Source organism: Ochotona curzoniae, unplaced genomic scaffold, assembly GCF_017591425.1.
Source record: "Ochotona curzoniae isolate NIBS_2020 unplaced genomic scaffold, NIBS_Ocur_1.0 contig_4502, whole genome shotgun sequence".
Classification (NCBI taxonomy): Eukaryota; Metazoa; Chordata; class Mammalia; order Lagomorpha; family Ochotonidae; genus Ochotona; species Ochotona curzoniae.
Window position 1 is genome coordinate 587513 of NW_024466308.1, and position 25776 is coordinate 613288.

The 25776-nt window shown below is 59.3% G+C and overlaps 1 protein-coding gene across 3 annotated transcripts; it reads left to right on the plus strand.

The window, feature by feature from the left end:
• Nucleotides 1-163: 163 nt before the first annotated feature.
• SLC44A2 (solute carrier family 44 member 2) lies at nt 164-22915 on the plus strand. 3 transcript variants are annotated; one of them, XM_040986303.1, is made up of 23 exons: nt 164-247; nt 12843-12891; nt 13839-13912; nt 14014-14098; nt 14951-15035; nt 15157-15282; nt 15378-15438; nt 15533-15656; nt 15764-15847; nt 15951-16063; nt 18322-18453; nt 18533-18632; nt 18714-18806; nt 18964-19051; nt 19283-19545; nt 19629-19723; nt 20269-20372; nt 20487-20560; nt 20664-20734; nt 20844-20932; nt 21799-21883; nt 22255-22381; nt 22601-22689. In XM_040986303.1, the coding sequence occupies exons 1-22, from the start codon at nt 217-219 to the stop codon at nt 22374-22376; spliced, it is 2148 nt and encodes a 715-aa protein (XP_040842237.1). In that variant the 5' UTR covers nt 164-216; the 3' UTR covers nt 22377-22381; nt 22601-22689. The 3 variants fall into 3 exon arrangements, with proteins under 3 accessions (XP_040842237.1, XP_040842238.1, XP_040842239.1); XM_040986304.1 differs by lacking the exon at nt 22255-22381 and having other exon boundaries at nt 22601-22915; XM_040986305.1 differs by lacking the exons at nt 164-247; nt 22255-22381 and adding an exon at nt 12365-12416 and having other exon boundaries at nt 22601-22915.
• Nucleotides 22916-25776: the final 2861 nt, after the last annotated feature.

The window sequence follows — 25776 nt, forward strand, 5'->3', positions numbered from 1 at the left end:
AGAGACTCCACCCTTCCCGGGCCGGTTCCGCCCCCGCGAACCCGCCTCCCGCCCGCTCGGGGCTCCCATTGGAGAGGGGCGCGCACGGGGCGGCGCGCACGGGCGGGGCGCACGGGCAGGGCGGGCTCCCCAGGCCCGGGGCCGGCGGGCGCGGTGCGCTGCAGCCCGCCGCCGAACCTCCCGCCCGCCCGGGCTGGGGTCGCGCTCTCCCGGACCATGGAGGACGAGCGCAAGGACGGGGCCTACGGTAGGGAGCCGCCTTCCCCCCTCGGGGGGCCGCTGAGTTGAGGGGTGGCTTTGGAGAGAGGGGCAGCTCAGGACACGCGCAGCTCGGAGGCGCCGTCCGGCCGCTGCCCTCCCGCGCCGCGTGCATCCCCAAGCTGCAGCTGGGGCTTCCCCACACCGGGGGGGCCCTTCGCTGCCTCCCACCCCACCGCCACCGTGGGTTTTGGGGCCTGGGCGCACGGCGCATGCTCCACCCGCGGAGGTCCCGTTATCTGGGCGGCTCAGATGGCACGAGGCGGGGGAGGGGAGGCCTGGCGATGGGTGCTGGCAAGCGGCCGGCCGCGACCTCCCTGCTTCCCTCTGGTCTTCTTCCCGGACCCCTTTGCCCTGCTTTCCCCTCCTCCCGAATATCTCCTTCTCCAGCACTCCCTGCAAGTAACGGCCCAAGGCGTTGAGCCAGATGCAGGGAAACTGAGGCAGCCCGGGGCAGCCGGAAGAGGGAGGCGTCCCTCTAAACCTCCCCTCCCTCTCCCCCACCCCAGCAGCCTAGGAGGGGCGGAAACCAAGCCATCTCCGGTGCTGGGGCAGGAAAAAACCGGAAACAATTGAGAAACTTTCACTCCTCCCTTTCAGAAACGGCATATCCACCCCCCAGTTAAACGGGATCCCCATAATGGGGGTCGCACGCCTACAGATTCTTGAGCACCGCCTTAGCTAGTCGGTGGAGGGGTGCAGCGAGAGCAGGATGTGGCCACCGTGCGTGCCCCACAACCCCTTCTTGGCTACTTTTTTCTTTCTCTTCTGCATTTTGAGTCCCCAGGGGTCAGCTCAGCCTAAACCCCAATTGGCACTGTCCCCCTGGGGAGGGTGTTGGGGGGACTGGGAGGAGGACCTCGGTGACCCCCTTCTCTGCAGGACCCACAACTTCCTGGTGAATGAAAGCCTTGGGGAGGGGGCCGGAAACTGATCTAGGAAAGCAAAAACAAGTTAGGCAGAACTGCGACTCTAACCTCCCCCACCCCTGGGGACAAAGGCCTCAAGAGGCCCTGATGCCTTGGTCTCCAGGGACAGCCCTGGCAGAGGGGCACCGCCTGCAAGCACCCCAACTCCTTGCTGTCTGAAAATGCCAACTGGGATCTCTCTCCCCCTTGGCTCTTGGTTTTGGCTGCAGCCCTGGGCTCTGCAGCTGCCAGTGCCTTGGTCCTTAGGGTGTGGCCAGCTGGATGGGTTGTGGACATCTTGGCCTGGGGGTCCCTGGCTAGGCTGCCTGAGGGGGTATCCAGCCTCTGCTGGGTGCTTGGTCTCCCGTGGGGTCTGCCTAGGATGGGGTGCCAGGTGGAGTGGGCCCCCAATCCAGTAGACCCTTCTAGTGCGTCTGTGGCCAAAGCCTCCTGGGTTAGGGTGGAGGGTCCTGCTTGGCTCTGCCCAGCCCTCCCAGCCCCTCTAAGACTTCCGGGAAGGCTGGGCTGGAAGAAAAAATTGCCAGAAGGGAGAAGGACCAGCAAGTAGAGGTGTAATTGCAGGTTGTCTCAGGTTGTGCAGCAGAAAATGGGACACTGGTGGGATGGCCTCGGGGTAATTTAGGTGAGTGAGGGCTGGAAGTGTGCGGCTGGGAGAGGTCTGAGGAAACTGCAGACAAACCACACTGTTGCTTTGTTATCCCTCTCTCCGAGGTGGCCCTGCAGCCTTGCGGCCTGGCAGGCTCTGCCGAGTGTCCAAAGGGGCCACCTGCCTGGGGTGCTTGCATTGCGGATGTAAAAAGAAATAATAATAATTTAAAATGTGTTTGGAAAACAGAGTGGCTTGGAGTTCTTGCATCCAGCTGTTGATTCATCCGGCACCGCTCCCCCTCACCCTCCTGAGCTGCAGCGGCTAGGGTTGAACGGGTCTCGCACGCGGGCTGCAAGCGCCCACCGACTTGGCCCATCTCCCATCGCTTTCCCAGGGTGCTTTAAGCTGGAGCTGGATCAGGCGCCAAGCGACCATGCCCATGGGGGATGCCGGCCGTGTAGGCGGCAGCTTAGCTCGCTGTGTCCCAAGGTGTGTCTTGCTTGGCTTGAGTCCAGAACTGGCAAGCTGGAGTGGTTGGACTGGCCGTGAAGTCCCTGCCTGATCTTGGTGTGGGGGATGCCCTCTGGTGCCAGGTGTGCCTGGGAGGCTCATGCATTGCTTTTGAAAGGGGCTGTGTGGTGGTGGGTGGATCAGGGGTGGATCAGCCAGCTCTCTGAGGAACCCTGAGGAACCCCAAGCGCTTCGCTACAGCAGTGGCAGTCAGCAGGAGGGGAGCTTAGGGGGATGGAGGCTGGCCATCCTGGGAATGTAGCCTTTTCCAGCTGTCCTTGTCTGCCAAGGTCAAGACTGGGCAGGACAGGAAGGTCCCTTCTTGGAGCAAGCACAGGGAGGATGCAGCTCCAGGGGGAAGGGGGAAGTGGCTGGGGGCCCTGAGGGTGGGGAGGTGGGTGGGGAGGTGGGTGGAGATGCCTACTGCAGGCATTGCTGCCTCTGGGCCAAGTGGGCTGCGGGGAGGGGGGAGGGAATAGAATCTGAAATCATAGACTCTGATGAGGAAGGAAAAAAAAAACTGGAGGAAAAAGTTATGGTTGTTTGAAAACCCGGTTCCTGGGGCTGTGGATTGGGCAGGGTAGTTAGGTCGCCACTTAAGATGTCAAGTCCCCAAGGGGAGTGCCTGGACTAGAGCCCCTGAGTGCTGGCAGGATTGGCTCCGGTGCTGGGGGTCCCTGCTGTTCTGGGACATGGGAGACCTGGGTTGAGGACTGCGCCCCGACCTTGCCCTGGCTGGCGCAGCCGTCTTAGAGAGTGAACCGGCAGATGGTGGTCCTTGTTTTATGTTAAAGTTCCTTTATCGGGACTGGTGCTATAGCCTAGTGGCTAAATCCTCGCCTTGCGCGCACTGGGATCCCACATGGGTGCCAGTTTGTGTCTCAGCGGCCAGCTCCCTGCCTGTGGCCTGGGAAAGCAGTGGAGGACGGCCCAAAGCCTTGGGACCCTGCACCCTGTGGGAGACCCGGGGGAGGCTCCTGGCTCCTGGCTTGAGCCTGGCCCAGCCCTGGCTGTTGCAGGCATTTGAGAAGTAAACGCCTGTGGAAGATTTCTTCTCTGTGTCTTTCTGCCTCTCAAGTAAGTAAATGCAGTCATTTTTAAGATTGATTTATTTTTATTGAAAAGTCAGATATACAGACAGGAGAGACAGAAAGATCTTCCATCTGCTGGTTCACTCCCCAAGTGGCCACCACGGCCCAAGTTGAGCCGATCTGAAGCCAGGAGCCTCTTCTGGGTCTCCCACGCGGGTGCAGGTGCCCACGCGTTGAATCTGTCTTCTGTTGGTTTTTCTGCTGGATTAGCAGGGAGCTGGATTGGAACGGAGCAGCCAGGATTTGAACCAGTGCCCGATACGGGCACTGCAGACTGGTGTAGCGTACTGTGACACAGTGCCAGCCCCTGACTTTAAACTCTTCTATAGCAGCTAAATGAATATATTCTCTCTGTTGGAGTGGGGAAGCTTAAAACGACAAATAAGCCCTTGTGCTAGGCGAGAAGTATGGTTTTCCATGTGGAAAAAGCCTCCTGGGAGCCCTTGGGTGCCTGCCTTTATCCCAGGGGCAGACACTTCCACGGAATCCTCTTCCAGACTGTACCCGGCTGCTTGGCCTGTTGTGTGTGATGTTTGCATCTTTTTTTTTCTTTTTCCACTGAAAACAGCTGCCCTGGCACCACAGACTTTCGCGTCTTTTTAAAGCTCCTGGGTTGGGTTTAATGCCGAGGGAAGGTGCCCAGGGTGGGGTTCCCACAGTGCAACCGCAGGGCTCCTGGCTGGTGGTGGTGGGGGGCTGCCGTGTTAGTCTGTGAAATGGCGAAGGGGAGAAGAAAGAGCCTAGCCAAAAACGGGGGACGTTGTCAAGCTGTGTGGACTGGGGGTGAAGGTACCAGGGGTGGGGTCTTCTCTCTCGCAGCCCCACTGCCAGGGCAGCTACCACGGCAGGAGGTCTCCACTTCAGCAAATGTTGCTTTGCTCACAGCCTCTCCCAGTGGGAATTCTTCCTACGTGTGGCACAGCACTGAGGCTGTTTTCTTTGTTGCTGTTTCTGTGTAACAGTAACTACCTTGTGGTATAGATGGGGCCAGCCCTGCGGGGTAGGGGGCCGAGCCTGTGCTGCAGTGCTGCTCCACTTCCCATCCAACTCCCTGCTGATGTGCCTGGGAAAGCAGCAGAGGACCGGCCCACATGATTGGGTACCCACCACCCATGTGAAAAATCTAGAACAAGCTCCTGGTTTCAGATCGGCTCAGCTCCAGCCTGTAACCGGCCATTTGGGGAGTGAACCAGCGGATGGAAGATCTTTTTCCTTCTCTCTCTGTAGTTTCTTTCAAATATGTAAATGAAGCAACAGCAACAAAAGAGAAGCCCAGTGTCTTATACTGCAGTGCCCGGGCTGAAGTCCCATCTGGCTCTGGCTTCAGGCTCCCTGCTAAGCAGATCCTGGGGGGAGCGGTGGGTAGCAGGTGCCAGCTTGAGCTAGCCCACTCCCTGCCACCCACCTAAGTGAGCTGGCCTGCAGTTCCCAGATGCTGGCACTGCCTGGCCCAGCCCTGGCCACTGCGGCCTTTGGAAAATGAGCCTGTGGGTGAAAGGCAGCGTTACTGGGACAGAGATCTTTCATCCCCTTGGGTCATTTCTTAAATGGTCACAATGACTGGGGCTGGCCAAGCCCAGGGCGGGAGTCTGGAATTCCATCCGGGCCTCCCACGTGCTCCCCAGGCTCAAGCCTTTGGACCACACCTTTGCTTTCTCTGCTTTCTGAGCTGGGAGCTGCATGGGACAAGGGGCTGCTGTTCATAGGAGATCTCAGGCAGAGGCTAAGAACACAGTGCCACAGCACTGTCAGTGCTTCCAATTCACAAGTGCATTAAAAAAACAGCCTTTTAAAAAGAGGTATGTATTTATGTTTCAAAAGCAGATTTACAGAAAGAGGGAACAGAAAGATCTTTGATCCACTGGCTTACTCCCAAAATGGCTGCAACTGTCAGAGCTGAGCCTATCTGAAGCCAGGAGCCAGGAGCTTCCTCCGGGTCTCCCATGCGGGTGCAGGGTCCCAAGGCTTTGGGCTGTCCGTTGCTGGGCCACAGGCAGGGAGCTGGATGGGAAGCAGTGCAGCCAGGACTCGAATTGACGCTCGTACAGGATTGTAGCACATGCGAGGCAAGGATTTTAGCCACTAGGCTACCATATTTGGCTGCACTTTTTTTTTCAGATTTGATTTATCTGAGACAGTTTTTTGGGGGGAGTGATCCATCCAATGCGTTACTCTGTAGATGGACTCAATGGGCAGGAACTGAGCCAGGAGCCGGGTACTATATCCGGGTTCTGCCACATTCCAGGACTTCCTGGCGTCCCCTAGTCCCGTCCCAGTGTCTGGGAGCACAGAAGAGTGAGCCTGGTGGCCGACAGGAAGTGCCTGGGGACAGGAAGTGAAGGCTCCGGGCCAGAGGTGACCAGTATGATTTCTGGTCTAAAGGGTGGCTTAGGTGGATTCTGCCACTAAGCAAACACTTTCCTTAACTTTTTTTTTTTTAATGTTCACTTATTTTCATCTATTGGAAAGAGAGAGAGGGACCTTCCACGTACTGGTTCCTTCTCCAGTGCTCACAATAGCTGCAGCTGGGCTGCTCCCAAGATAGGAATCTGGAACTCCATCCAGGTCTCCCACATGGGCAGCAGGGGCCCAAGCCCTCGGACCACCCTGTGCTGCTTCCCCAGGCGTACTGGTGGGGGGCGGCATCAGAAGTGGAGCAGCCGGGACTCGAACTGGTGCTCCGATAGCCGTGAGAAAAAGTAAATAAATAAAATCTAATAAATATGGGCTGCCACTTCCCGCTTGGGGCCACATTGAGGAAGTGGTGAATGACATTGGGACAGCGACAGTTTGTGAATTCTGTGGCCTGTCTGCGAGGGTTATCTGCGTTCAAATTCCAGTTCCCAATAACCCTGTGGCCTCCGGCCATTGTGACTCACATGTGTGCCCCAGGATCCCCTGGGAGAAGTTAGTAATCCCTGGCTTGCCATTCTGCATCCCCCGTGGTGTGGCAGGACCCTGCTCCAGTCCCAGCTGCCCCATTTGTCATCCATCTGTCTGCTAAGGCACCTGGGCAAACAGCAGAGGATGGCTCCAGGGCTTGGGACACCGACACTGGAGACATGGAAGAAGCTCTTCCGTCCGATGGCTCACTCTACAAGTTATCGCAGCAGCTGGGGAGCTGTGCCGATCTGAAGGCAGGAGCCAGGAGCTTCTTCCAGGTCTCCCACGCGGGTGCAGGGTCCCAAGGCTTTGGGCCATCCTTTGCTGGGCCACAAGCAGGGAGCTGGATGGGAAGTTGGGCCGCCGGGGTTAGAACTGGCGCCCCTATGGGATCCCAGCATGTGCAAGGCGAGGATGTTAGCCAGATAAATGGATGTTTATACATAAGCAAGGATGTGGTTCTTAGAAGCACCTGCCAGGTGTGGTATACAGTAGGTGCTCACTTGGTGTCTGCGTACTTCTCCTCTCTCCCCTCCCCTCGTCAGGCTGTCGGTAGAGCGTGTCTGAGCTGCCTGTTCCGAGCACAGACGTGTGGGACGCTGCTGACAGAGGACAGCAGGCTGACCGCGTGGGCGTGGCCGAGTCCTTGGGGACTTGGCTGCGGGCCGGAAGCTGCGGGGGCTGGGTGGCATTGGGTGTCCTGGCAGCAGTGTTGGGACTGGGCAGTCTGTTCTCTAACGTGCCACGCCCGCTGGGGTGGGTGGGCTGGCTCCCATGCCAGGCCAGTACCTAATAATGGTGCTGCCCACCCCCAGCCTGCTCTAATGGGCCAGCTCCCCGGCTGCCCGCACAGCCTCTCCCCGCGGCCAGTTAAACAATGCACGCATTGAGTCCATTGGAGAGTGAAGGAATTTATTTTGCCTCCTGATTCAAGTCCAATGTGAAGGGCTGAAAGTCGCAAAGATTTTTTTTTTCCCCTAAGGTTTACTTAATTTTTTTCCAAAGACTTATTTATTTTTATTTAGAGGCAGAGCAGATTTATTGAGAGAAGGAGAGACAGAAAGATCCTCTATCCGCTGGTTCACTGCCCAAACAGCCGCAATGGCCGGAGCTGAGCTGACCTCAAGCCAGGAGCCAGGAGCCAGGAGCCTCGTCCAGGTTTCCCACGCGGGTGCAGGTCCCCAGGCTGTGGGCCGCCCTCCACTGCTTTCCCAGGCCACAGGCAGGGAGCTGGGTGGGAAGTGGAGCAGCCGGGAGTCGAACCACATGGGATGCTGGTGCATGCAAGTGGAGGCTTGGTGGAGGCTTGCTATGGTGTGCCACCATACTGCCTTCCCCCTCCCACCCCCCAGCAATGGCCTCAGTTGCTGCTTCTGTGAAATGGGCATTGCCATCATCTGCAGGGTCCCCAGGTGACACGGTCACATCTGTGTCTGTGTGGCCTCTGGTCGGCAGGGTTCTGAGGGCACTGCCTCCCCACACCCTGGGCAGGCGGGGTTTTCTTTCTGTGTGACCCTCAGGCTGTGGCTTCTTTTTCCTCACGGAGCCCTGGGAAGACCACCGAGAGCAGCCCTCGGGGAAAGGAAGGGGTTGGTTTGCATCGCCCTCTCTCTGAAACTCTGCCGCGATGGTTGTTTCAGAGGCAGAGCTACGGGTGGGGAGAAAGATCTTCCATCTGCTGGTTCCCTCCCAGCTGTCTGCAGTGGCCGCAGCTGAGCCCATCTGGAACCAGGAGCTTCTTCTGGGCCTCCCACGTGGGCGCAGGTGCCCGTGGGCGCAGGTGCCCAGGCATGTGTACCATCCTCTTCTGCTTTCCCGAAGCTGGGTGGGAAGTGGAGCGGCTGGGACTTGAACCAGCAGCTGTATAGGGTGCTGTCATCCCAGGGGGTCGCTCTGTCATGGGACACCACAGCGCCAGTCCCTTCACCCCCACACCCTGTGTGGGCATCCTGGGCTCCAGTGGGTTCAGGGGTGATTGGCGTTGCTGGAAGCCACTGTGTGATTGAAGCTGGTTGTAGAAGCCCTAGGAAGCGGACAGGGTTGGAGAGCAGCTCAGGAGCAGGGCGGCCCGACCTGCCTGCTGCTCGTGGGCCAGGCAGGCAGTGCTCACGCGGTTTCCTCTCCAGGCCTCAGGTGCTGCTTCTGTGAAGTGGGCGTTGCTAATAGTGGCAGGGAGAAGACCCATGCCAGGCGGAGGCAGGGGGAGGGAGGTGCGGGAGAGGCTCTCAGCTTCCCCCTCAGCCCCTGCCCCTCCTCCTCCCCCTCCCTTCCCTCTTCTCCCTCCTCCTCCTCACTGCCCATTCCCATGAGGGACCAGAAGCCATTAGCGTCCTCCGCTCCGCTCTTCCCACCCTGCCCAGGTTCATAAGAACTAATGGAAGTTTCTGGATGACCCTGGCGCTCCTCGCCACCCTCTCCCAGGCCTCTCGCCACACCCAGCTCATGTTTTGCATTATCTGCTTCTGTTTTCTGGAAGGTGGGGGCGGTGGGGATTCCCCCTCCCCTCCCCCCACCAGCCAAGTTCACCCAGTGAGGTGCTGGCCCGGCAGCACCACCTCCCCCTCAGCAGCCAGTCTTCAGGGGTGCACCCCCCACTTCCTGGCCTGGCAGTCGCCTCTCCAGCTTGCTGTGCTTCGTGCTTTTTATATATGCACATGATTAACCCGTGTGGAATTTATTCTGCTCGGGCTGGGGGGAAGGGTGGAGTTTATTTTCCTGCATTTGCAGCCTTAGGATTCCTGATGGAAGAGGGCCTTGACGGCCTGGCCTCTGAGCAGGCCACGCTTGGCATGTTTTCCGGGCTTCCGTGTCGGTGGTTTGCACGTCTCTGTTGCACATTTGTGCACACAGCAAAAGCGAAGGCGTGTTTTTATCAGCTGTCTGTGTGTACCGGGTGGTTACTCGTTCAGCAGGAACTGAATGCTTTAAGATTTATCTATGTATTGGAAAGGCAGAGTGACAGAGAGGAAGAGATGGAAGCCAGCCAGGAGCCTGGAACTCCACGTGGGTGACGGGAAGGCAAACCAGAGACCGTTCTCGGCCACTTTCCCAGGCGCTTAGCAAGGAGCTGGATCAAAGTGGAGCAGAGGGTCCAGTGTGATGGCTCTGTAGCTAAATCCTTGCTTTGTATATATTAGGATCCCACAGGGGCGCTGGTTCTGATCCCAGCAGCCCCACTTCCCATCCAGCTCCCTGCCTGTGGCCTGGGAAAGCAGTGGAGGATGGCCCAAAGCTTTGGGACCCTGCACCCGCGGGGGAGACCTGGAGAAAGCTCTTGGTTTCTTGCTTCAGATTGATTCAGCTCCATGGCTACTTGGGGAATGAAGCAGCAGATGAAAAATGTTTCTTGTCTCTCTCTGAAGAGCTGCCTTTTGAATAAAAATAAATAAATCTTAAAAAAAAAGTTGGAGCAACTGAGACACAAACCGGCCGGGATCGTGCGCACTGAGACGGGGTGTGGGAGCCCCATGGTGATACAGATGATGGTGGTGGACTGGGAAGAGGCATGCATCTCCTGGTGAGGGACAGAGGGTGGCGTGGGGCCCCCACGGGCCCGAGGCTAACTGGGGACAGGTGAGGTTTGTGGCTTGGGACTCCGCCACCGTCTGTCCACTACTGGGCTCAGGACAGCCGACCTTGGCGTTGGCTGGGACTCTGTGAACCGCAGGGTTTCTTTGGGCCTGTTGGTCACCTGAGGGTGCAGCCTGGCGCCTTGGGCCTCGCCTGTTTGCTCAAGTTCAGGGCCAGGAGGAGGCCATGCAGGCCTCCCTCACTGGAAGGACTCTTCCAGGGATGCACTGGGTCGGTGAGCCGACGCCTGCCGGGCAGTGTTGGACGCCGAGATGGCACTTGGAATTCTGAAGCACCTCCCGTATATGGCCACCATGCGTGTGGGCAGCTGTATACGCCATCGCGTCTGCTTCTCTTGACTGCCTCCCCATGCTGAATATGCACCTTGCTGAGGAAAGCCCTCCCTAGTTTGGAAACCCCTTCCCCCCTTGTACAAGCCAGAGCTTCCAAAGTTTGTATTTGCACCAGATCATCCTGTCTTTTCCTTCCAGTCACTGCAGACTAGCCAGCTGCTGGTAAAGTAGAGAGCTTTCTTTGAAGATTTGTAGAGGGCACAGGGTGTGAGCAAGCAGGTGGCTGGCTGGCACAGGCAGGGGTGTGAACGAGCAGGTGGCTGGCTGGCACAGGCAGGGGTGTGAGCGAGCAGGTGGCTGGCTGGCACAGGCAGGGGTGTGAACGAGCAGGTGGCTGGCTGGCACAGGCAGGGGTGTGAGCGAGCAGGTGGCTGGCTGGCACAGGCAGGGGTGTGAACGAGCAGGTGGCTGGATGGCACAGGCAGGGGTGTGAGCGAGCAGGTGGCTGGATGGCACAGACAGGGGTGTGAGCGAGCAGGTGGCTGGCACAGGCAGGGGTGTGAGCGAGCAGGTGGCTGGCACAGACAGGGGTGTGAGCGAGCAGGTGGCTGGCTGGCACAGACGGGATGTGAGCGAGCAGGTGATTGGCACAGGCAGGGGTGTGAGTGAGCAGGTGGCTGGCTGGCACAGATAGGGTGTGAGCGAGCAGGTGATTGGCACAGACAGGGGTGTGAGCGAGCAGGTGGCTGGCTGGCACAGACGGAGTGTGAGAGAGCAGGTGGCTGGCTGGCACAGACAGGGGTGTGAGCGAGCAGGTGGCTGGCACAGACAGGAGTGTGAGCGAGCAGGTGGCTGACTCGGGTGGGGTGTGAGCAAGCAGGTTCCTGGCTGACTCGGGTGGGGTAGGTATTAAGCGTGCAGCCAGCAGTGTGCACCAAGCTTCTTATGTACTTGTATAGTATCCTACAGTACCAGCTGTATGCCCTCATGCCTACTGGGTGCCCCATGCAGATTTCACAGTCCCATAGATTCAAACAATGAGAGTAAGTGCAGGGCTCTTCAACATTTGGTAGAAAATGGAATTGAATATGTGCATTTTGATGGTAAACCACTCTGAAATTGAGGCCTTACGTCTTCTTGATGTGTATTTTCTTTCCCCAAGCTTTTTGAAGACCTCCCTGTGCCAGCTGTATGTTCCCCAGTGCCTGGTCTTTAAGACGTACTAAAGATTTATTTATTTTTATTGGAAAGGCAGATTTACAAAGAAAAAGAGAGAAAGATCTTCCATCTGCTGGTTTGCTCCCCGAGTGGTCACAAAGGCTGGAGCTGAGCTGATCTGAAGCCAGGAGCTTCTTCTAGGTCTCCCACAGGGTGCCCGGTCCCCAGGCTGTGGGCCGTCCTCCACTGCTTTCCCAGGCCACAGGCAGGGAGCTGGGTGGGAAGTGGGGCAGCTGGGACTTGACCCGAGCCCATATAGGATCCTGGTGCATGCAAGATGAGGACTTTAGCTACCAGGTTTCTTCACTGGGCCGTCTTCCCTAGCTTAACAGGCTAGAATTATTTTATGTGTCACGGAAACCTGCGGTGCCCAGGGGAGGGTCAGGGTTCGACCTACTCCTGACCCTGGGAAGGCAGCAGGTGATGGGGTCAAGTACTTGAGCCCGTGCCAGCCATATAGGAGCCCTGGGTGGAGCTCCTGGCTTCAACCCAGCTCAGTCTTGACTGCTGCAGGCAACTGGGGAGTGTACCAGCAGGTGGCAGCTTCTCTCTCTCTCTCTCTCTCTCTCTCTCTCTTTACCAAAAAACAAAGTCCCAGGACACATCTCAAATCATCTTGCAGCCTCAGTTTGGGTGTGCTTCTCCCAGCCTCAGTTTGCGTACACAGAAAATGGGACCGAAGTGGGTCCCTTTTGGACCCGGGGTGTGGGATGGGGGACTCCCAGGGGGTGTGGGATCCAGGACCACCCCCTGGGTGCAGCCTGAAGTTCCCTCTCTGGGGGCTGGCCAGGCGCAGGCGGGGCGGAGCTGGCTAAATTGGGCACCCAGTGGGTGAGTGGCGGGCGCAGCTGCCGGCCTCCTGCCCCGCCGGCCTCCTCCCTCCCTCCTTCCCGTCCCCTGGCGCTGGCGGCCGGTAGGACCGGTTTGGGCCGCCCCGCCTGGCTCCGGGCTGGGCGGAGCCGCGTCTCCAGAGGGCTCCTCTGTGCGCTCCGTGCCCGGCTGCAGCCGCCTGCGCGTCCAGACGGGCGGGCGCGCAGGATGGGGGACGAGGGGCCGCACTACTACGGGAAGCACGGTAGGTGCGGCCCCTTGTCCCCTGGGGTGGCGGTGGGGGGACGTGCGGGCAGCGCCCCGGCCAGGGTAGGGCCAGGGTAGCGATGCCGAGGAGAGGCAGGCTGTGGGGCTGGCAGTGGGCACTGGGACTGCCCATCACGGGCCGCCCCCTCTCCGTGCCCCCGCTCTATGCCAACCGAGGAGAGCTGGCGCTGGCAGTTCTGGCCCCTTCCAGGAAGCCCAAGGATACTGGGTTGGGGCTCCTGTGCTGGGACAGGCACTGCCCGGGGGCTTTGCGGTGGTGCTGTGTGGGGGATGGGTCAAGGATTCTGGATTTCCTTCAGTCCTGGGCTGCCAGCCCTGCTGGGGGTATCTGGGCAGAGTCTGCAGGCGCCCTCTCCCACTCCCCTGCCCCCACCCCCAGCTTAACTCTCCCTTCCTTTTTCAGGAACCCCACAGAAATATGACCCCACCTTCAAGGGACCTATTTACAACAGGTAAGCCGCTGCCCCTGGTGCTCCAGGTCCGCTAGTGTGTCGCAAACTGGTTACAAATGTTCCCCCCTGGGTAGGAGAACCTGCTTCCTTAAGGCACAGAAAGATACAAAAAAATTCCCTGGGGAATTGCAAGCAGCAGCTCAAAACTCAAAAGCTCAAGCCCAGTGGTAGAAGCAGTCAGGACTCTGTCCCAGACAGTGGGCATGATGTGGGCACAGGGAGGCCAGTGGGCACGGTGTGGGCACAGGGAGGCCAGTGGGCACGGTGTGGGCATGGGGAGGCCAGTGGGCACGATGGGGACACGGCCCTGCTGCGGTCAGCTGGGGAGGCCAGTGGGCACGGGGAGGCCAGTGGGCACGGTGTGGGCATGGGGAGGCCAGTGGGCACGATGGGGACACGGCCCTGCTGCGGTCAGCTGGGGAGGCCAGTGGGCATGGTGTGGGCATGGGAAAAGGCCAGTGGGCACGGTGTGGACACGGCCCTGCTGTGGTCAGCTGGGGAGGCCATTTGGAATGGGGAGTTGCACAGTGAGACCCCCGTGGCAGTGGCAGAAGGGGCCACCAGTGGGGAGGGCACCACGGGCGTTGGAGCCACACACCTGCATGTGGGATGTGCCTTGCACAGGCGCACAGTGGCCGCCCTGGGAGTGCGGGTGCTTGTGGAGGTCACACCCACTGCTCCACACTTTTGGCCTTTATCATGCTTAGATTTCCTTGGGCGAACGGGTTGAACGTTCAGACACCGTGGATGGCTGGTGATGGGGGAGAGGTGTGGGCCTGACAGGCACCCTGTCCAGGGCGTGTGGCCTCCTTGTCTTTTGCTGTGGCTGTGTGACATGCGTGTGTACCCTTGGGCCTGGCGTAGGGGACCATGTCCTGTGATGCCCAGGTGGCCTGGCGTGGGCGGCATGGCTTCCTGCCCTGCCTTCTCTCCTCTCTGCTCCCTAGGGGCTGCACCGACATCATTTGCTGTGTGGCCCTCCTGCTGGCCATCGTGGGCTATGTGGCGGTGGGCATCATAGGTGAGGAGGTGCCACGGGATAGGCTCCCCCCACCCCCGGGAAGGAGGGGTGAGGCTGGGGCTGGAAGCGGTGGCGCCTTCACAGCCTGGTCCTGCCCGCAGCTTGGACCCACGGAGACCCTCGCAAGGTGATCTACCCCACCGACAGCCGTGGCGAATTCTGCGGCCAGAAGGGCACCAAGAATGCGTGAGTCGGGCCTTGCTGCCCTGGGGCAGAGGGGTAGAGGGCTCCACGCGGAGAAGTTTCCAGGCATTCTGCAGCTGGCTGCAGCCGCCAGCAATGATCACCTCTCAGTGCCCGTGGAGCTAGGGGAGAATTCTTTCCTTTGTAAGATTTCTTCAGGGGGGCTCAGTGCGCCGGCTCAGTGACTAAGTGCTTACCTGTGCATGCTCTGGGAGCCCACAGGGGCGCCGGTTCGCATCCCGGCTGTTCCGCTTCCCACCCAGCTGCCTGCCTGTGCCTGGGAAAGCAGTGGAGGACTGGGAGACCTGGGAAAGGCTCCTGGCTCCTGGCTTTTTAGATCAACTCAGCTCTGACTATTGAGTCCATTTGGGGAATGAACCGGTGGGAGACACATCTTCGTGTCTCCTTCGCTCTGTGTATCTGCCTTCCACTAATAATAAATTTTTGCAAAACAGTGTTTGCATGTACTCAGCAGAGAGGCAGTATTTACTGTGAACATTTTTTTTTTCTGGAAAGCAGAGTGAAAGAAAGAGAGAGAGAGATCTTTCATCGACTGGTCACTTTGCAAATGTCTGTAACAGTCCGAGGCCGGGCTAGACCGGATCCAGCAACGTGGAATTTCATCTGAGTTTTACACATCAGCACAGGGTCCCCAGGCTGTGTGCCGTCCTCCGCTGCCTTCCCAGGCCACAGGCAGGGAGCTGGATGGGACGCGGGGTCAGCCGTGCCTGCTGGGATTCAGCAGCGTGATCCGCTATGCCACAGCACTGGTCACTGTTACTCATTTCAGTAAGGAATTTTGTGCAGGGGTGAGCGGCGAGACCCCAGCATTCATGTAAATTCCTCTCCACACAGGAACAAACCATTCCTGTTTTATTTCAACATTGTCAAGTGTGCCAGCCCCCTGGTCCTGCTGGAATTCCAGTGTCCCACCCCCCAGGTGACTGGACCTGGCCTCTCCCCGGGTGGTGGGGGAGGACTGTGTCCTCATGGGGGGGATGTGTGGCGCGTGGGGCCTCGCTGCCTCCCTGCCGCGCCCTCATCCCACCTGGCCCTCCCAGATCTGCGTGGAGAAATGCCCCGACCGCTACCTCACTTTCCTCAGCGTGTACAAAACCCGGGACTTGGACCCCCGGGCCTTTGCCTACTACAAGCAGTTCTGCGGGCCCGGCTTCCAGGAGAGTAAAGTCAGTGGGAAGCTGCCCCAGGGCTTGCGGGGTGGGTAGGGGGCAGCCAGGAAGCTGGGGGCACGGAGACCACACCACATGTCTTGTCTTGGCAGAGCGTAGAGCAGGTGTTCCGCGATGAGGACTGCCCGGCTGTGCTTGTCCCCAGCAAACCTCGTGAGTTAGGGCCACTCCCGGACACTGCGGGGGCACAGGGGGCTGTCAGGGGGCGGGAACAGAGCTGACGGGGCTCCCCACCCCTGTGCTGCAGTGGCCCGTCGATGCTTCCCAGCCATCCACGCCCAGAAGGGGGTGCTCATGGTGGGCAACGAGACGACCTATGAAGATGGGCACGGAGTGCGGAAAAACATCACGGACCTGGTGGAAGGCGCCAAGTGAGGCTGGGACCTTCCCGGGGCGGGGTGGACGGAGTGACGGGGCTCTGCGGGGTACGTGGTAGGGGTGGGGACGGAGCCTGGAGCCTCGCCACCCCTCTCTGCAGGAAGGCTAATGGGGTGTTGGAGGCGCGGCAGCTGGCCATGCGGATCTTCGAGGATTATACAGTCTCCTGGTATTGGATCATCATGTGAGTGGTGGGCTGGCCTGGGTGGGCGGGGGCTGGCCTGAACCCCGCCCCCTCGCTGACCAGGGGCGGGGCCCGCGTGTGCCCCTCTGTTTTTTCCCACCAGAGGCCTGGTCATCGCCATGTTGCTTAGTCTGCTTTTCATCACCCTGTTGCGTTTCCTGGCCGGCATCATGGTCTGGGTGATGGTGGTCATGGTGATTTTAGTACTGGGTTATGGTAGGTGGTCTCCGCCCACCCCACAGCCTCCCCCCTGCCAGGTGCCTTCAGTCTTTGGATTTGACCCTAATGGGGGCTGGTGAGGGAGGCGGCCTCTGGTTGGGGCTCGGCGGAGATGTTGCTGTCAGTGCTGTTTGAAAGGGTGGAGAGGTAGGGAGAGGTTCCATTTTGCCTCGCCAGGGCTCATCTCTGGTGAACCGTGAGCCGTTCCCCAGCCGGCTGTCTGGCACAGGCCTTAGGGATGTAGGCTTGGGCACCTGCGGGCCAGGGCGGGATCCCAGCCAGGTCTCAGCCCTGTGCCCCCGGTGAGTGAGCCACTGCCGTGCCTCCACTGCCTCCTCCGTGCAGTGGGTATAATGAATGTTTACGGCTTGGGAGGCTTAACGAGGAGATAGCGGTGGAATAACATCGTGGAAGGGCCTGAATGTGCATGCTGAATGTCAGCTGTGGACAAAGAAATAAATACCAAGGAGCCAGAGGGAGATGCTCCATGTGCCGGTTCACTCCCCAGATGGCCACATAGCCGAAACTGGGCATGTGGCTCATCTTGCAAGGCTAGGGCAGAGGTGGGACAGCCTGGGGTCAAACTGGCGTCCCTGCTGAGTGCCAGCGGTGCAGGCGGCTTTACCCCCACACCACAGTGCCAGCCTGGGCTGTGGGATTTTACAGCTCTTGCTTATCTTCATGATGTTTGACAAGCAAGGAGAAGCGCAGATCTTGCATTCACTGGTTCACTCCTCTACAAACACCTGTGATATCCGGGGCTGGGCCTCACCAGAGACAGGGCCAGGAGCTCAGCCACTCTCCTGCTTGCGCGTCGGGGGCCCCAGGGCATCAGCCATCCCTGCTGCCTCCCAGGGTGTACATAAGTAGCCAGGATTAAAAAAAAAATTACTTACTTCAGTTGAAAAAGCAGATAACAGAGAGGAGGAGAGGTGGAGAGCTATGCACTGGCTCACTCCCCAGCTGACCGCAGTGGCCGGAGCTGAGCCGATCCACAGCCAGGAGCCAGGGGCCTCTCCCAGGTCTCCCGCCACTGCTTTCCCATGCCATTTCCCTGGCATTGGAAGTGACTTTTTTTTGTCCCTTTATCCTTTGTTTTTTTTTACGGTCAAAGCTGAAGTTTATTAGTGGCATCAGACTGTATGCACTGAGGGTCATACGGGATAAGGGAGGAAGTACTGAGCTCATCAACAAACCCAGTAACAGCGTCTATGCTTTTGTCTGGAAGTCCTTTTGTCTTGTATATTCCACCAAGTGTTCTCACACATACTGTCCACTCAACTGTTTTTTTTTTTCCTTCTCTATTTTATTTTTATCCTATTTTAAAATGTTTATTCTCTACAACGTGAATCCTGGTGCCGTAGCAGTGGCACCCGGGACACCTGTCTGTCCCTAGGAGTCCTTGCTGCAGCCGGACAAGGCTGACGGGGCCTCTGCACCTGACGCCTGCTGCTTGGTTTTCTCCTTCATTCACCCGTGTACACCTCAGACCCACGCTGAGAAAACAGCATTGTGGGAAGTTCTTTGCATTCTGCGCTCGGAGCGATGAGCCAGACAGGACGGATTCTTGGCTTTCCTCATGGAGGAATGGGGAAGTTGAGCAAGAAACAAACCTGAAAAACACCTCCATGCCACAGCAGGGGTGGTGCTGGGAAGCCCGGCTGTAAGACAGGCGTACAGCTCGCCTCAGGGGGCCTGGGTTCCAGTCCCAGCTGAACTTACAAGCCCACGTGCTGGGAGGTGGCAGGTGATATGGCTCAAGAACTCCGCTTCCCGACACCCACAGGCAGAGGGATGAACCCCAGTGGAGATCCAGGCTACTGGATATGACACTGCCCAGCCCCACTGTAAAGCGGGCTTTGCTGCGCCAGCCGGCACGGATGGCCAATCTCCCCGTGTCTGTTTCTTTGCCTTCCAAAGCAATAAGATGTCAGTGTGAGAGAGGATCTGGTTGTGGGCTGTATCGGGGGATGGAGTGATCTAGAAAGTTACAAGAGCTGGTACGGTGTGAGCAGAGACCAGAAGGTGGGAATCCGGCCAAGGGGAGAGGCGGGCGCGCAAACAGCAGGTGCAGCACATGCAAGGGTCCCCCGGGGTCGCCTGCATTGGGGCCTGGTTTCCTGGCTGGCTGGGGGTTGCATCCTCTGTACCAGGAGCTGGGATGGTGGTTCTGGGCTGGGCAGAGAAGAAGGGGGTTGAGTTGAAGCTGTGGCCTCCACACTCTGCCCACCACCCACCATCTTTCCCCGGGGAAGGAATATTCCACTGCTACATGGAGTACTCCCGGCTGCGCGGCGAGGCGGGCTCCGACATCTCCCTGGTGGACCTCGGCTTTCAGACCGACCTGCGCGTCTACCTGCATCTCCGCCAGACCTGGATGGGGTTCAGTGAGTCGCAGCCCATCCGCACCCCGCCGCCCCCTTGCCCCTGCCCGAGCGGCTCTCAGGCGCCCCCTCTTGGTTCCAGTGATAATTCTCAGCATCTTGGAAGTGGTCATCATCCTCCTGCTCATCTTTCTGAGGAAGAGAATCCTCATCGCCATTGCTCTCATTAAGGAAGCCAGCAGGTGCATGGGGCGGCTGGGCGGCGGGGCGGGGGGTGCGGTGCACCGTCCAGCCCCCGACACGTGATGTCTGACTCTTCCCAGGGCCGTGGGCTACGTCATGTACTCCTTGCTGTACCCACTGGTCACCTTCTTCCTGCTGTGTCTTTGCATCGCCTACTGGGCCAGCACTGCTGTGTATCCACCGACGCCCTCCACCTCCCCACACGGCCTTGCCTTGGCAGTGACCTAGGGTTGTGGGGGGCTGGGGTCAGCGGGGTGCAGGGACAACGGTCGTCGCTCAGTCGGTCCTCGATCCCCCAAACCCTGTGTTCCTTAACCAGCACCCCCTCAGCTTCCTATCTACATCCAACGAAGCCATCTACAAAGTCTTTGATGACGATGAGACCTGCACGTTGGTGGGGAAGACCTGCAACCCTGAGGTGGGCGGTCCTGGCATGGTGGGCAACCTGGGAAGTCAGTCAACGACCATTAGGCACCATGCTGGGCGGGAGAGCCTGTACCCCAACTCCACCGACTTGGCTGCCACACCCCCACCACCCCGTCCCTCTCCTTGGCTCTTGGAATGGCCACTCCTGGCCTAGCCCACGGTCTGGCCTGGCCTGGACACTGTCCCCTCGTCCCCCAACCCCCGTGCCATACCCTGCCCACAGGTCTTCCCTTCCACCAATGAGTCGCGCGTGTGCCCCAAAGCCCGCTGCCAGTTTGCTTTCTACGGGGGAGAATCCAGCTACCACCGGTCGCTGCTGGGGCTGCAGATCTTCAACGCCTTTATGTTTTTCTGGCTGGCTAACTTCGTGCTAGCCCTGGGCCAGGTCACCCTGGCTGGGGCCTTCGCTTCCTACTACTGGGCCCTGCGCAAGCCCGACGACCTCCCGGCCTTCCCGCTCTTCTCTGCCTTTGGACGGGCACTCAGGTGGGTCAGGGCTGGCTGCAGGGCGTAGGGGACGGATGACCTGGAGGAGACTCAGCCCTGGGTCCCCCGCCCTGTGCCTGCAGGTACCACACCGGCTCCCTGGCTTTCGGCGCCCTCATCCTAGCCATCGTGCAGGTCATCCGCGTGATCCTGGAGTACCTGGACCAGCGCCTGAAAGGTGTGGTCGTGTGTCATGTCCTTTTGCTTTGGGGAGACCAAGTTAAATGGCAGGGCCAAAGGGATGGAAGAGTAATGGGTTTCGGCTCCAGGAGGCGGGGCAAGAAAGTGAGAGACTTAGGTGATTGGTTCCTGGGATGGAGGAGCAGCTGAAGGAGCCTATGGGGTGGAATCCTTACTCCCAGAGGGCAGAGTCCAGGAAGCCTGCTAGAGAGGGAGGGGTTGGGATTGGTTATACTTGGGGTTGGTGGGGCCAAGGACGCAGCCAGGATTGGTTCCTGGCTTGGAGGTGTGGCTAGAAGGCTTCTCGGATTGGCTGTGTATGCGGGAACAGGTGTGAGGGTCCTGGGGTGGATCATTTTCCGGTGATGGATATGAAACAGAACTTGCAGGGCAAGTTCTACATCCAGGCCCCTCTGCCTGGTCTGCTTTCTCAGAGCCTGAGCCTGGCTCCACTGTGATGGAGTCATGGGGGTGGCCGTAGGACCAGGCCAGGCTGGGCCGCCCGACTTCCACCTAATAGTACCCTTGGCGCCCTTCTTCCAGCGGCCCAGAACAAATTTGCCAAGTTCCTCATGACTTGTCTCAAATGCTGCTTCTGGTGCCTGGAGAAATTCATCAAGTTCCTCAACAGGAATGCTTACATCATGGTGAGGGGGCTGGGACGGTGCCCCCACTTCCAGCGGCTGCAGGCTGGGTGGGAGCTGGCACGGGCACCTGCTCGCCTCTCCCTCTTTCTCACCCAACTCCCCCTTGCCTCTCAGATCGCCATCTATGGCACCAACTTCTGCACCTCGGCCAGAAACGCCTTCTTCCTGCTCATGAGAAATATCATAAGGTGCAGGGACCCCCTTCCTCTCGTCCCCCCTCCAGTGACTCCTCCCCGAGTCCCCGAGCCTGGGGTTCACACCTGGCATTCCCTACCCATCTCCTCTCTGCAGAGTGGCCGTCTTGGACAAGGTCACTGACTTCCTCTTACTGTTGGGCAAACTCCTGATTGTGGGCAGTGTGGGTGAGTGTCACACACAAGGGAGCATGTGTGGCTGCCCAGGGTGTGGGCTCCTGGGGGCAGGGTGTTCTCTGTGGGCCATCACCCACGGCCCTCTGCGTCTCTCCCCCAGGGATTTTGGCTTTCTTCTTCTTCACGCACCGCATCAGGATTGTGGAGGACACAGCACCCCCTCTCAACTATTACTGGGTCCCCATACTGGTGAGGACCCCTGGGGACAGACAGGAAGGAGGAGGGGAGGGGCTGGTGCTGGCCTGGCGCTATAGACGTGCCACTCAGTGACTTCTTCAAACTCCCAGCTTTTATTGATGTATTGGGCGTGGAAGGGACAGAGTGGGGGACTCCTCTTTAGGGGGCCTTATAGTTTAGGCCCAAGTCAAGAAGGTTGTCCTTGCAGCCTGGCAGGGGCCAGCGGAGGCCATCCTGCAAGGTCATGAGCCAAGCCTCGGCTGCAGGAGCAAGGCAGAGGCCCCGAAGTGGGCGCGTGGGCACGAACGGGCAGCAGGCCAGCAGGGCCGAAGGGCCGGGTGCAAGGTGGTGGTGAAGAGGGTGTGCCCGGGGACGGGAGTGTGGAGCCATGCCGTATCCGAGGGCTGGCCCTGGAGCCCGGATGGCGGGTTTTGTCTGCATTCCTCCATCTGTTGATTCTGGAATGACTCACTTGGCATCGCTGATTGAGCTCCGGTCATATGAGTCAACAGGTAGTGTGTCAGGCGGCCACCCAAGAGCCTGGCGTTCTCCGCACGGCTGCGGATAGAGCGCAAGAAGCCCCGGGATGGGCCTCCTGGAGAGGCAGCTGTCTCACCCGGGAGGCCCAAGGAAGGTTGCAAAGATCGCAACTGCTTGGAGTCCTGGGGCGCCGCCATGGCGGTGTGATGCTAGACCAGAGACTGAGATGGGGGAGCAGGGGCGGCCCAGAGGCCAGAGGTCAAAGGTGGCTTCAATGGGAGCCAACGCCAGCCAAGGGCCCGGGGTGGCGGACTGGCCGGAGCCAGAGTGACCGCGGCGGGGGAGGGCACTGGGACAGAAGCTGCCTGACCCTCCGCTCTCCTGTCCCCCCACAACAGACGGTGATTGTGGGGTCCTACCTCATCGCCCACGGTTTCTTCAGCGTCTATGGCATGTGTGTTGACACGTTATTTCTCTGTTTCTGTAAGTGGCCCCTTACCCAACCCATCCTGGGCAAGCACCCCCCACCTCCCCGTTTGGGGGCAGTTGAGTTGGGGGTGGAAACCCTGTGCTCGTGCAACACGCTGCCCCTCCTCCCTCCCTGACCCTCCCCTGGCGTGGCCCACTGCTGCCCCTGCAGGAGGGACGGGGCTCGGTCCTTGGCTGGGGGGCTGCCACTAACTCTGGGTCTCTTCCATCTGTTTTTTCTCTCTTCCATGCCTGCTGGCTTCTCCCATTCTCTCCCCGACTCCCCTTCCCTCTCCGCCCCCACCCCTTCCCCACCCCATTCCTCCCTACTCCCTCCCACCTGCCCTCCCCCCGTTTCTGCCCCCGCTGGCTCCTGGGGGGCCCAGGTGAGGACCTTGAAAGGAATGACGGCTCGAAGGAGCGACCCTACTTCATGTCGCCCGAGCTGAGAGACATCCTTTTGAAGGGGAGTGCTGAGGAGGGCGGGCAGACGCCGGAAGCCGAGTAGATTGTGTGTGTGTTGGGAGGTGTTTGGGGAGCGTGTGTGGGGATCCCAGCCGAGGGTACGGGGCAGTGGCCTGTCGTGGCCCGTGGCCTGTGTGCTGTCCGCGTCCTTTGCTTCCTAACACGGTGTGGCTCCCCTGTCCGTGACGCCGTCCTCCTGCCCCCGCCCCCGCACGCCGTCCTCACCCGTGTCTCTCCCCGCGCCCCACCGGGGTCTTCTTTCCACAGTGGAGGACCTGGAACGCAACGACGGCTCAGCCGAGAGGCCCTACTTCATGTCCTCCACGCTCAAGAAGCTCCTGAACAAAAGCAACAAGAAACCGGCTGAATCCTAGACAAGGGGGATGGGGGGCTCCGGTGGGGACCCCTGCCCGTCACTGCCACCCGCCTCCCCAGGCCTCCCGGGGCGCGGTCATGGCCACCACCCCAGCGTGAGTCAGTACTGCCACAGGCACCGCCGGCCCGGTGTCACCCCCCACTCACGCCGACACTGCAGAGGTCGGGGGCCTTGGGGTGTCTGCCAGGCATGGGGGCTGCGGGCAGCACCTCCGCCACCTTCCTGCGGGGGACAGACGACCCAGCCCTGGGTTTTGGAGGGGGTTGTGTGGACGCTGTCGGCTTGCTGGCTCTTCCCGCTGCTCTCCCGCCTGCCCCCCTGCTCCCGCCCCGCCGCTGCCAGGTCGCCAGAAAAGCTGATGACGGTGACAGGCCTGTGGCGCAGTGGGGTCGCCAAGGAGTGCCTTCGCTCTGGGCTGGTTGTTTTGGGGGCAGGCGGTGGAGAGGGAGGAAGAGGGGAGGGGTGACACTTGTGTGTCCAGGAAGGAAGGAGGGGGAGGAGGTGGCGGGCCTGGGTCATCAGACCAGAGCTGCCTTTGGGGGTGTTGTCACCCCCCAGTGACCACCGTGGACCCCTCTGCCTAACTGGGTGACATGGTTCACGTTGTAACAGTGTCCCAGCCTGAGCCGGTCTCCCCGCCCGAGCAGGGTATCCTTTTGCCAAATGTGTTGGACTTGGGCCCTTCCTGACCCTGGGCTGACACCCATCTCCCCTCACCCATTTTAAATCGTCTTGCGTCATCAATTCAGTCCCGGGACCCCAGGGTCTCCCAGTCCAGGGCCCGCTGCCACCCAGCCCCAGCCCCAGCCCCTTGCGCCTGACTGCCCTGCTCCCACCTAACAGTAATAAAGTGCCTATTGTACAGGGCCGTGCTTGACGTGTTTGAGGAGCCCCCGCAAGCCGTCGGAGGGGCGGTGTGGTGGGCACTGAGCCCGAGCCGGCTTACTCCCTGACCAACGATTGGGCCTTGCTGGCCTTGGTGGCCCGCAGGGGCAGCAGAGGAAGCCCCGCAGCTTGTCTCAGCCCTGGACCCCCCTGCCACCCCATCTCCCAACGTGCTGGCCGCCCACGGCTCATTGCTGCCCCCTGCTGCCCGAGGCTGCCATCATCACCTCTATGTTGCACACTTGATTTTTTTCTTAAGGTTCATTTAGTTTATTTTACTTTTAAAGATTATTTTATTTTTATTACAAAGTCAGATATACGAGAGAAGCACAGATAGAGAAGAAGATCTTCCATCTGATAATTCACTCCCCAAGTGAGCGCAACGGCCGATGCTATGCTGATCCGAGGCCAGGAGCCTCTTCCGGGTCTCCCACGCGGGTGCAGGGTCCCCAGGCTGTGGGCCGTCCTCCACTGCTTTCCCAGGCCACAGGCAGGGAGCTGGGTGGGAAGTGGGGCTGCCAGGATTAGAACCAGTGTCCATATGGGATCCCAGCACATTCAAGGTGAGGATTTTAGCCATTAGGCCATGCCACCGGGCCTAAAGAGTCATTTATTTTTATTGGAAAGGCAGATAGGAGGGACGGAGAGAAAGATCTTCCATCCTCTGGTTCATTCCCCAATTGACCTTGAGCTGAGCCCATCAGGAGCCAGGAGCCTCCCCCGGGTCTCCCACATGGGCACGGAGTCCCAAGGCTTTGGGCTGTCCTCCACCGCCATCTCAGGCCACAGGCATGATGGGAAGTGCAGCAGCCGGAACTTTAGCCACTAGAATACCACTCTGGGCCCTATTTCAATTGGTTTGAAAGGCACCAAGGTCTTGCTATTTGTTGGTTCATTTCCCTAATGCCTGTGCTGGGCCAGGCTCAAGCAAAGGAAGGCCTCACGCTGGGAGCTGGCAGGGACTCCGGTACCTGAGCCATCCAACACCTGCTGCCTTCCTGGGATCGAATGAGCAGGAAGCTGGGTTGGAAGCAGAGCAATCCTGTTGCCCCGACGCTGGGACCTTCAGGGTATGCACTGGTCTGAATGGAGGGCCTGGTGCAGTAGCCTAGCAGGTAAGGTCTTTACCTCGCATGCACCTGGATCCCATATGGGTTAGGGTTTGTGTCCCAGCAGCCCCACTTTCCACCCCGCTCCCTGCCTGTGGCCTGGGAAAGCAGTGGAGGACGGCCCAAGGCCTTGGGACCCTGTACCCGGTGGGAGACTTGGAGGAAGAGGCTGCTGGCTCCTGGTCAGCTCCAACCATTGCCGTTACTTGGGGAAAGAAATCTTTGGATGGAAGATCTTCCTCTCTGTATATTTGATTTCATAATAAATAAATCTTAAAAAGTTATTTCCTTTGCCCACTTTCTCAGTTTTTTTCTAAACTGTCCCTGGATTTCTCAAGCTCTTCGTAAATCCTGGACTGTAATCCCGTCACTTGTGCAAAATTGTTCTCCCATTCTGTTGGCTGCTTCCTCCTGCAGGTTTCCTTGCTGTACACGTCTTCATCTGTGCCTGCTTTGGGCGTCTTTTCCAAGACTCTCCCTGTCTGTTCCTTGGACAGCGTTTCCTATGTTCTCCTTTATCCACTAGCCTTAAAAAACATTTCTTTGGTAAATCTTTTTAGTTTTCTACTGGAAAGGTAGGGATGTGCAAGGCAAGGATTTAGCTGCAAGGCTATCTCCCCGGGGGCCCAGATTTATTTGAAAGACTTAGGGAGGGCTGGCACTCATTTTTCAAATCACTAAGAATCAAGCAGTGGCTACTTGACGGTTGCAGGGCATCCCCGGTGAGTACGTGGCTGCTTTGCTTGTGCAGGGAAGGGTGTGGCCCCTGAGGCCTCTGCAGGGCGTGGACAGGGGTTCACACCGGCCCCCCGCTTTGGCCAGCCCTGTGAAGGCTGTGGACATGGACAGGGGTTCTGGCCCGAGGCCTCTGCAGGGCGTGGACAGGGGTTCACACCGGCCCCCCGCTTTGGCCAGCCCTGTGAAGGCTGTGGACGTGGACAGGGGTTCCGGCCCGAGGCCTCTGCAGGGTGGACAGGGGTTCCGGCTGCTGGCTGGAGCCTGGCCCCCAGCTTTGGCCAACCCCGTGGGACATGAACCCACAGAACGAGAAGAAACGCTGATCAGAAGGCCTG

Bases quoted from the DNA above. Each gene is read 5' to 3' on its own strand.
- SLC44A2 (XM_040986303.1), top strand. From the start codon at position 217: ATGGAGGACGAGCGCAAGGACGGGGCCTACG. The intron at 248-12,842 runs GTAGGGAGCCGC...TTCCTTTTTCAG, and splicing joins GCGCAAGGACGGGGCCTACG to GAACCCCACAGAAATATGAC. The intron at 15,439-15,532 runs GTGAGTTAGGGC...CCTGTGCTGCAG, and splicing joins GCTTGTCCCCAGCAAACCTC to TGGCCCGTCGATGCTTCCCA.